Raw genomic sequence first — 11,284 nt, forward strand, 5'->3', positions numbered from 1 at the left:
CTACTGAGTACCTTCAATCGGATTCTAGCTAGGACTATATTAGGGAGCGGTGACGGAGGGAAGATTTGAGTAAAGAATTCGGGTTTGTATGTTAGGAAAAATACAAACTCTGTTATAAGTTTGTAATTTGTTCCTACACTAAATACAAACCCTCATTCTTTACTATAGGAGATTTAGTCTTGAGGTCAGGGTGGACGAAGGGTTCTCTATACCTAGAGAAGATGGTCCTCAGACTAGACTCTATTAATGAACAATCTCCCATTAACTTTCTTTGTAGATCCCCAAATCCAGCATGACAGAAGGTTTGTAAATACGTAGAAACCAAAGTTTCAGCATGAAGAGGGTCGGGAGTAATACCAGGACCCTTTCATACAAGGGGTTCCCCTGACCTTGAAAAGGGGAACCCTCGTGACTACGAGTATAACTTATACCCTGTGATAGGAGTCAGATGAGTTTCATACCTTATTTCCATTGATGAGTCCAGCCGAAACTGTTCACAGACTAGGCTACCCAGATGGGAGGAAGAAGAAAGAGCAGAAGATAGATGGATGTTCTTCTAAAACCTAGTGTAACTCAGAATCCTCGATCAATGGCTACTGTCCCCTGAAAGGGCGTAAAGGTAGTTACAGCACCTGCTGACCTGCCACAATAGGTCCTATAGACCTATGTGTCACATCTGATAAATAGTGAGTGGTGAATGTAGATTGGTGCTTCCAGACTCCAGCTCTTAAGACTTGGGAGATTGAGAAATTCTTCTTAAATGCCAGCGAGACAGCTACTCCCCTAACTTGATGGGCTTTGGGTTGAGCTCCCTCAGGGTCTCCGTGAATGGCTCTCGCAATAACTTTCTTGAGCCAGAAAGAGATGGTGTTGCGAGAGATTCTCTTCTTAACCTTGTTGGTACTGAGGAAGAGATGACGGAGGCGTGGTCTGAAAGGTCTGGTGCGCTTCAGGTATTTCCTTAGCGCCCTGACCGGGCACAGTAGCAATTGGTCAGTATCCTGAGTTGCCCTATTGAGGCTGGAAAATTGAAATTCTCTTAACCTCTCATCGGCAGATGAAGGATTTTGGGTTTTGGCCACAAAACTTGGCACGAAGTTGAGAGAGACTTCCCCCCTTCCTCTAGTATAGGTGACTTCGTAGGATAGACCGTGAAGTTCACTAACCCTTTTTGCCGAGGCCAGAGCTACTAGGAAGACGGTCTTAAGGGTGAGGAAGAAATCAGATGCCTTGTTTAAGGGCTCATATGGAGGCCCCTTTAAGGAGCGTAAGACCAGGGACACATCCCAAGGTGGTGGTCTAATCTCCACTGGGGGGCAAGATCTCTCAAAACCTCGAATCAACAAGGTGATATCTTCTGAAGTGGAAAGGTCAACTCCTCTCAGTCTGCAGATGAGGTTTAAGGCTGAACGATAGCCCTTAATTGCCGAGACTGAAAGGAGGTTCTCCTCCCTGAAGTAAACTAGGAAGTCTGCCACTAAAGGAAGAGAGGGATCGAGTGGAGACATGCCTCGCCTTCTACACCAAGTTGCAAACACTCTCCATTTTGCTTGGAAGAGGTTTGTGGAAGATTGGCGCAGGTGCCTGGACATGCGTTCAGCCACCTTTCCTGAAAAGCCTCTGCTTCTGAGGAGAGACTGGACAGCCTCCAGGCGTGAAGTTTCAGGAAGTGGATTCTCCCGTGGTAGATACCATTGTGTGGCTGCGTCAACAGACGGGGTTCTGGAGGCAGGAACCTCGGCACTTGAACCAGCAGGGAAAGGAGATCTGCGTATCACTCTCTGCTTGGCCAAGCCAAAGCTATTAGAGTTAGCTTGCAGTCCTGAGAAATCCTGATTTTGTTGATCACCTTTCTGAGCAGGCAAAAGGGAGGGAAGGCATAAGCATCCAGGTTGTCCCAGGAGTGTTGGAGGGCGTCCTGGATCGCTGCCTGATGGTCTGGAACTGGGGACCTGTAGCGGGGAAGCTTCGCATTCAGAGGTGGCGAACAGATCTATTGTGGGTAAACCCCACAAAGCTATTACTGTCTTCGCTACTCAAGAATCCAAAGACCATTCTCCACGCAGCACTTGGTGATGCCTGCTCAGCTGATCTGCCACGATGTTTCTCCGGCCCGGAATAAACCTGGCTGAAAGAGAAATGTTGTGGCTTTCTGACCACTGGCAGATCTGGACTGCTAACAGACAGAGGTCTCTTGCCAGAGTACCCCCTTGTTTGTTGATGTACGAGACAGCTGTGGAGTTGTCGCTCATCAGAACCACCTCTCGTCCGTGTAGATCTTCTATAAAGAATTTTAGGCCTTTCCAGGCAGTTAATAATTCTAGGTGGTTTATATAGAGAGACTTTTCTATCGGAGAACAAACTCCTGAAGCTAATTTGGGGCCTAGGTGGGAACCCCATCCCCGTAGCGACGCGTCCGAAAAGAGTTTTAACTTCGGACTCGGGTTTTGGAGGGGAATGCCCTTTTGGGTGTTCTCTCTGGTCAACCACCAATGAAGATCTTGTAGCACCAGACTTGGGACCTCCACTGCCAAGAATGGGGAATCTGACTTTTGAGACCAATGGGTCTTCAGAGGGCATTGGAGACTTCTGATTCTCGATCTCTCGCCTGGAACTAGTTTCTCCAGAGAGGCAAGATGGCCCAGAAGACACTGCCACGACTTGGCTGAAGGTGGTAGTGGAGACAAGAGATGGGTGATGGACTAATCCAGTCTCCGAAGCCTGTCTTCCGACGGAAACACTCTCCCTGCCTGGGTGTTGATGGACATACCCAGATAGTTCAAGACTTGGGTCGGAGTTAAGCAAGACTTCTCTGCGTTTACAAGGATCCCCAGATCCTTGCAAAGACTCAGAAATCTTCTCAGATGATCCAGAGCTAGCTCCTTGGACGAGGCCAGGAGTAGCCAATCGTCCAGATATCTTAGCAGGCGAATTCCATGTTTGTTCGCCCACGAAGATATGAGTTCGAAGATCTTCGTAAAGACCTGTGGGGCGGTCGAGAGGCCGAAGCACAGGACTTTGAACTCGAAGATTCGACCCTGAGCCAGGAAGCGTAGGAATTTCCAAGATGTGCGATGTTTTGGCACTTGGAAATAAGCATCTCTCAAGTCTACAGATGCCATGAAGTCTCCTGGGCGTACTGGTTGGGTGACGGAAGCTGCTGTCTTCATTTTGAATGGAGTCTGCTTCACGAACTGGTTCAGAGTTGAAAGATCTATTACTGGTCTCCAACCTCCCGAGGCTTTCTCTACCAAAAAGAGGCGACTGAAAAACCCAGGGGAAGAGTCGGAGACCTCTTGAATGGCGTCTTTTAGAAGCATGCTCTGTATCTCCCGAGCTAGGGCTTGCTGTTTCCCGGGATCCCGAGGGACCTGGGAGGACGAGATCGGGAGAGGAATTAGAGGAGGAGGAGAGTCTATGAAGGGAATGCGGTATCCCCAACGAAGCACCCTTATGGTCCATTGCATGGCCCCCATAGCTTTCCAACTCCTCCAACTCCCCTGCAGGCAACCCCCTACGCATTGCGAGGGGGGAGTCGAGACCCTATTTCTGTCTAGGGTTCCTCCCTCTGCCTTTAGCCTTAGGAGGAGCCGAATTTCCTCTGCCCATAGGTTTGGGTGTAAAAGAGGGGTGGCTGGGGTTCTTGGCTGGCAGTGGAGATGCGGTTGTTGCCTTGGGTTGTGGAGTTGGCTGCTGTTGCATTGGACGAAAGGAAGCATCCTTTTGCATTGCAGTGTCCTGCGTCTCCTTTCCTCCAAGTCTATAAGGTGGAGGAGACTGCTTGTCTAGAAAGGAGGAGAGGTTGTAGGAGATCAGAGTTCCTCAAATCAGATTTCTCAGATTTTCCGATGCTCCTATGCAGTCTGGAGACTACCGATTCCCTTCTTTTGAGAATCCAGTTGCCCCACATCGTTGCAGCTGTAGCAGTTAGAAAGTCCATTGTCTTGGCCCCAGCAGCCAGGACTTCCTGCAGACTGCATGGAATTTTGGTTTGAAAGGTCCTCGTGACTTGCAAGGTAGCCCACTGTGCCAGACCATGTGTCAAACCAGGATAGTGCCTCTAAAAGAGACATTGACGCTGCTTCCATTGTCGAGGCTTCTGCTGTGGTAAAGGAGACTGGAAGGGAAGAGAGTCTCTCTGCAGAGCAGCTAGGTGTAAGCCTTGCTGTGAGGGGATCAAGTGTCAGAGGCGAAGGGTTGGCGTCTCTTACCTTGTAAAAGCGCCTTTGCCTCGAAAAAGGAAACTGCAGCATCTTATGGGATCCTTGAGACTTCAAGGAATTCGTTTCCCCCGAGACCGCCTGCGAGACCTTCCTCAGACGGCCTACAGTGTGAATAGACCAGGGAAGTTCGATTCTGGTCTTAGGGTTAGGTGGAGGACGACATAGTCTGTCTAAAGCTGGAGCGTCGGTATGAAGAGGCGACAGGTGTAAATCTCCGAGACCTGAGATATTACACATCGTTCTTAGAGCCCTCAGATAGGCGGACTCTAAGTCTTTTGATCGTAGTTCCTCCGAGGAATCCTCAGGTCGTGCTAATTCCTCGTGAGGGAGGGCGGTAGAAGCCTGAATGTCTGAAGGTAACGGCGAGGTAACATACTCCATTGCCGACAATCCAGAGGAAGGCTGAGCGCTGGTTGATGGTACCGCGCGCGCAAGATCATGCCTGGAAGTTGAAGGTTTAGGCGAAGGCGACCGAATTAACGGTACTGTCTCAATAAGAGAATGCGTTGATCAGCGGCCTGGCCTTTCACCTCTGTTCTCAGCCGAAGAGGAGAAGGGCTGAACCCCTGCGTCTTCTTCCGAAGTTCTCGGGAAGCCCATATTTCGTAATTCATTAGAAAGTACAGGAATGGGTGCTGTTCTGTTAGAAACGCGAGGGCGCGGAGAATGACCTCGCGCGGATATGTCCGGAGACTTGCACGCTCGGAAGTTTGACGTATGGGAGCGCTCTCTCTCTGATGATACTAAGCGACGGCGAGAAGTGTTCTCTCTCGCCTTCCCAGCGCGAGCCGAGCTCCTCGCGAAGAAATGTGAAGGAGAGGAATCGCGCTCAGAGTGTTCTCTTCCCTTGGTTGCGCTCTGTGGACAATCAGATTTACCCTCGCCCCAACGAGAGCGCTTATTGCGCTTGAGAGAACTCTCTCGTGAAGAAGAGCGCGAACGTCTCGTAGAGCTCTTCTTATAGCGCCTAGATGATTCCCCGCGAGAGAAGACGATCGCGAAGCCGAACGATAGCGCGAGGAAGTATTCCTCCTGTGTTTGTGACAAGAGCGCTTATCGTGTATCGGCGAGACATTTCGTGAAGAGATAGAAGGCAAGGAAGAACGAGAACGATGACGTCTCTTCCTATGTCGCCTCTCTCTCTGACGAGAACGTCTTGGCAAAGGAGAGCGAGCTCTCCTTTTCCTCTTCTCTCTCTCTCTCCTATTCTCTAAGGAAGATGAATACGACGAGGAGGAGGAGGAGAAGGAGGAATCCCGATGATTACGCTTGCGACGTTGTTTCGTTGTAATGCAAGCGAGGAGTGAAGTAGGCTCCGCAGGAGCTGACGTTATTACCTCCGCTGACACTTCAGCGGCCGCCGATTGAGCTGACGGGATATCGGCGAGGTCCGGAACTCCCGAGGGTTCCAAAACAGAAGGGACCTGAGGTAAAACTGTGCCTGCGAGGAACTGGTTCCACACCTCCACCGAAGGAGAACCAGGAAGTCCAAGGGCAGGCCATACCACTCGCACATTATCTGGAAGAGAAGCGGTAATAGAATTATTTCCGATGACGGACGAAACTATCCCACTGGGGGGGGGGGGTAACTTGATTCGCCTGCCCCGGGGGAATGGGTGTTAAGTCAATGGTGCCGCTCTTCCTTGACTTTCCCCCGGAGGAAGGAGGCAAGGAAGAGTCTGAAAGAAGAGATCGAGGGGCAGAATAAGAGGCCCGAGACTCCTTACCTTTTGACGGCGAACCTGGAGGTAACGAATTCTTCTTGGATTTCTTCTTCTTCCTCTTCATGAGCTTATCCCACTGCGTAGGCGACCATTCCTTACATACTTGGCAGGGAAAGTCTTCAGTACACCTATGACCTCTGCATGAAGGGCATAGGGAATGAGGATCCACCTCCGGTGGTGACATAAATGTGCCACAAGATTTCAGAGGAATCCCGGGACACTTTCTCAAATTAGAGGACATCACATCTAATTAAAGAGAAAAAAGAAAAAGTTAATGAAAAAAAACACACTTTAAGAAAGGCTAGTCTGCCAGTCAAACAAAAGCGGGAGCAGCGGTGTTACCACTGGGACGGCTAGAATTCGATTGAAGGTACTCAGTAGCTACCGGCCGGCAGTCCCCCACCCTCAACAGGGGATAACTACCGGCCCAGTCGTTAACGACCTTGTTAAGGTTTTCTGCCGTATTTTCCAGCTCGCGCTAGAATATCTCCTATAGTAAAGAATGAGGGTTTGTATTTAGTGTAGGAACAAACACTACATTCTGCATAGGCCCCTTTTCTATAAATGAATAATGATCGTTACCTCTTTTAAAATAACAAACATTTTTTAAAACGGCAAAATCATCCCCTTTTTTCTGCTTACCACTAAAGGCAGAGTTTAATGAAAAGAAACTATGCTGTACTTTAATTTATCTTACCTTTCCTTCTCTTGATGTAGAACATTGCATTCATCTAGCATACTTGTAATAATTCTTATGAGATTTTCTTTAGACGTTGAGGAAAAGTCCACCTTCCTTACGTCACTCTCATCCCCTGGACTAGAACTTGTACCGTTGTCTTCTGTAATGGGAGAGGACGTCTCACTGCTCTCATATGGCGAATCAGATTCTGTTTTCGATCCTAAAGCGTTGGCAGCGCTGTCATACTCCACAACACTGTCATCTCGTAGCATGTTATTTGCGTAAGGGAAGAGCACTTGCTCGTCTTCACTGTCACTCACGGCGTTCGAAACCTTAGCGCCAAAGTCATTGCAGAGACTGTCGGGTCCTGTTTTCAGTTGAGATAAAGTCTTCTCTTCAGAATCTACTACAGAGGCACTATTACTGTCAGATAAAGACATTACATACACAGGACTTCTAGATCTCTCAGTGTCAGTTTTGGGAGTCTCTACAGTGGTCATCTCTTCTTTGCCAGCTGTAGTTGGAGACTCCAAACTGGCACTCCCTTCTGAGACACCTATTTTGGATGGAATTAAGTCCATACTATTGTTTCCATAATCAAGTCTCCTTAATTTTTCATGAACAACCTGTTCTTCATTATTTGATCCCGATGCAACTTGGACATCCGAGCATTCTTCATCCATGGTGAATGACCTTTCATACTACAAAGAAATGTTTTCTAGAGAGGCATACTGAGGTCATCTGAAACAAGAGAAAAAACTGCTCTACAATATAACATAGGAATGACATGAGCTTTAAATTGTCCTAAAAAACATGAACTTTTATGGGTTTAGCCAACAAGACCTGATAGGAGGACAATACTCGAAACAAGGTAGAATGAAAGAATTAAAACACTTCTTCAGAATAGATTGATCACCGAAATTCTTAAGTCACTTTCTCAATAAGCAAATTTTTTGTGAGTAAATACTATAAAATAATATGAAATTAATACTATCACAGCTTTCATTCACAGAATGTTTCCACTCTCAAATCAAATTCTATATGCTTTTATAAGGCAATTTATTTTTCAAATCACTTATTACAATAGTTTGGATAACAATAAACAGTATCTTAAAGTTTTACTAAAAAAAATCTAATAGTATCTTTATACTCATAATGAAAAAGCCATAAATAATAAAATAAAATGAATTGTTTATAAGATTCTGTCTACAGTAAAGTATTTCAAAAGGCTGCGTCTGATGGAGAGAAAGAGTTTGATAACCGCTCTCTATCAATTTCAATGACTGATCCCAGTTAACGCCGAAGAAGTCTCCCTAATTAAAGGATGAAGGTTAGTATGCCACGTAGAAACAAACCCAGTTTCAGGAGTGAAGCCAGTTGGAATAAAAACACGGGGTAGAGACTTAGTCTTAGAGTAAGCTAAGGATACGAAAGTAGACAAATAGGTAAGGATATGGGTCCTAGGTTAGGTTAGGTGGGGAGCCATAGGTTATACATAGGGGCCTATAGCGTTAATTTGGCAGACCAATCTACCCATAAATACACTTAATTAGGGGGGGTGTATGTATGATGGTGGCCACCTGTATGTATAATGATGGCCAACTAAGAATTTGGCAGTGTAAGGGGGGTCGCAGGGGACCATTAGCCATCCCCTGTCAAGTTAGTAGGTAAGGACACGGCTTTTAAGTTAGGTTAGGGGGGGTTTATGTATGATAGAGGCCACCTGTATGTATTTATTATGTCTTACTTAGAATACGGCAGTGTAAGGGGGGTGGCAGGGGGAGGGGGGGTTAGCCCATGTTAGGTAAGTAGGTAAGGACATATCTTGTAGGTTAGGTTGGAGGGGAAAGTTTAAGCTAGTTGATGTTCCTTTTATAATAAACACGTGAGAAACTGACCGCTGATATACAAAGACTCCGGAGGGAGGGGGGAGGTTTAGGATAATTGGTGTCCATATTTTATGCTCGCTGGAGGAACTGGCTGCTGATATACAAAAGCGGCTAATTAAGTACTATAAAGGGTTTCGCAGTTTGATACCCTTGACTACGGACTGCCTAGAAAATGCGAAATAAAATTCTCCTTTTCTATGCATCCGGAAGGCCTGGTCCATCGATACACAAAGGCTCATTAAGTACCGGAAACATTTTATTTCCTTTTTTACGAATATGGTGCTACAGTAAATATTTACTACCTACGCTTGAATATCATGACCAATGGCCTGTCATAATCCCTCTAGTTTCACCTATGGTAGCTACCATACATTGAATAAGCTAACGAAATATGATACCCTCGTAATCAGGATGCCCTTACAGATAAAAAAAGGTATATCCTATGCCATAAAATATTAAATTATTCTACGATAAATTATACCCCAATCATACAATTCCATATTTAATCAGTTTTGTGGTTATCTCCTTATTTGTATAAGGATCTCCTGTTATCTATATCTATAAATAATTGTTTTGTGATTTTTTTCTCGATAATAATCATTAATATTTTGTATATTTTACCTGTTTATTGTTCCAGATGATGAATTGATATTGACCTGGATCATCTGTTACTATTTGGTATGATTTTGTCAATGACAGTATGTCAAAATTATTTCCGATTTATAATATAGATTAAGGGTAGAATTTCGCTTAAATATTTGAAATATATTATTAAAAATATTTAAAACATTCTATAATTATGAAAATAATTCTATAAATTTAATAATATTATGAATAAATATTCATAAATATGAATAACATTTTATAAATTATAAGTTATATGAACCGGTTATAGTGTATCTTACAACGCTATCAGATATCATTTTAGAGTAAATCTTCATAGATTTCCAACACACACAGTCATGAAACTTAAAGCCTTTTGTTTTAAATTAAGGCGAAATAATTCGAATTTAAGATCTATTTTTATAATATATCATAGTTATTCATACATATTTTAATTATTAGACCTGAATAGAAATATATTTTGTCTCTACTATTACATATTTCAAGTGACTAGCTTTTGTATGCTGACTAAAAGTTGAACTTTATAAAAAGTTGGCTAATAGCCTTCTGTCTTTCCAGGTTTACGTCAACTGATGTTTGTAAACATTGGAGTTTAATTACATTTACATCATATGTTCCGTAATTGATGTTAAATTGCACCTGTGAGATTTACCTGTTTAGATAAAAGAAGAAGTTCGAATAAATTGTATATTCTTTTTATTGCTAGGTTAAGGAATCTCATATTCTTAAACATTTAGGATAAATATATGGTAAAATAATGTATGTATGTGTATATATATATATATATATATATATATATATATATATATATATATATATATATATATATATATATATATGTGTGTGTGTGTGTGTGTGTGTGTGTGTGTATATATATATATATATATATATATATATATATATATATATATATATATATATATATATGTGTGTGTGTGTGTGTGTGTGTGTGTGTGTGTGCATATATATATATATATATATATATATATATATATATATATATATATATATATATATATATATAGTGCATTTTATGATGTGTCCCTTCAAATATTAATCAAAAGCATTTTTAAATAAAGAATTAATTCTACCATTAAAATGACTCCCTAAAAGAATTTCCTTTTATGCCAATGCTTTTGTCCAATCTATGATTCAACCCCAAATCTATGAATTCAAAGATATATATGTTTCCTGCAGGACATATTGTTTAGAATACCTACAATTTTAACGATGCCACTCCATGCAAACGCATTCCTGTGTTTATATAACAAACATACTTTAATTGCATCTTGCTGAAGTTGTAGAGTCAGGAGCCTGGCAGCGTTTACAATATCGTCACGTCTTCTCTACGAAGAAGTGTTAATTGTTCTTCTTGGAAATTACAATAACGATATAGGGACTGGTTGCCATGGGGCAAGCCATTAACATATCTAGATCCGGGACTTTTTGGAAATGAAAACAAATCAAGGTTTTTCAAGTTTGGCTAAACAGTCTCGATTTGTTGGGCGTTGTATTGTGGTTTAGTTTTGTTGATATATTGATTAGGTATATTGGTGATATACTATATTTAGTTGCTCTTAGTGCGCGATCATTTTGGGGGCTAGAGTAAATTATTATATATATTGTACCAACCGTGTGTCACACAATTGTACATAATTATTTTGTATATATTATGCTTGTATCTGCGCTCTTCCCTCGCACTAAAAAGAATCTGAATGATCATGTCTCAGGTTTTGATCTGTATCATTGTCTGTCTCTCGAACATGTTATGTGCTGTTGCCTTGAGGTTTTGTATATAAAGGAGAGTGTTCCTTAATAAACAACTCAGTTGATTGCTTCCTGCCTTTGAGTTCACAACCCTCTCTCGGCCCGTCACAATATATATATATATATATATATATATATATATATATATATATATATATATATATATATATATATATATATATATTCAAATAAGCCATATATATTTTTCATACATTAATGCCTGGATTCTCTTAACGACCTCGGGATCAGAGCCCCAGGTGAAATCACACAAAGACAAAAGCTTATGACCGGCCGGGAATCGAACTTTCTTCGTGGCCAAGTGGTAGTCACTATCTATACAAGCTTGCCGGACCAGGGTTCGATTCCCGGCCGGTCACA

At 43.0% G+C, this 11,284-nt stretch overlaps 1 protein-coding gene across 2 annotated transcripts in view; it reads right to left on the bottom strand.

Moving 5' to 3' along the window:
- The window catches only part of Golgin104 (Golgin 104), a 125,401-nt gene extending 116,197 nt beyond the window's left edge, over nucleotides 1–9,204 (bottom strand). Inside the window, exons 1-2 of one of the 2 annotated variants that reach the window (XM_068349605.1) lie at nucleotides 9,137–9,204; nucleotides 6,645–7,367 (exon numbers count right to left, since the gene is read on the bottom strand). In XM_068349605.1, the coding sequence (XP_068205706.1) occupies nucleotides 6,645–7,309 (665 nt within the window). In that variant the 5' untranslated portion in view covers nucleotides 7,310–7,367; nucleotides 9,137–9,204. Of the gene's footprint in view, nucleotides 1–6,644; nucleotides 7,386–9,136 lie in introns of both variants that reach the window. The other variant, XM_068349606.1, reaches the window with a different exon arrangement.
- Between the last annotated feature and the right edge of the window lie 2,080 nt (nucleotides 9,205–11,284).

The sequence above is a fragment of the Palaemon carinicauda genome, chromosome 26 (genome assembly GCF_036898095.1).
Source record: "Palaemon carinicauda isolate YSFRI2023 chromosome 26, ASM3689809v2, whole genome shotgun sequence".
NCBI classification, from domain to species: domain Eukaryota; kingdom Metazoa; phylum Arthropoda; class Malacostraca; order Decapoda; family Palaemonidae; genus Palaemon; species Palaemon carinicauda.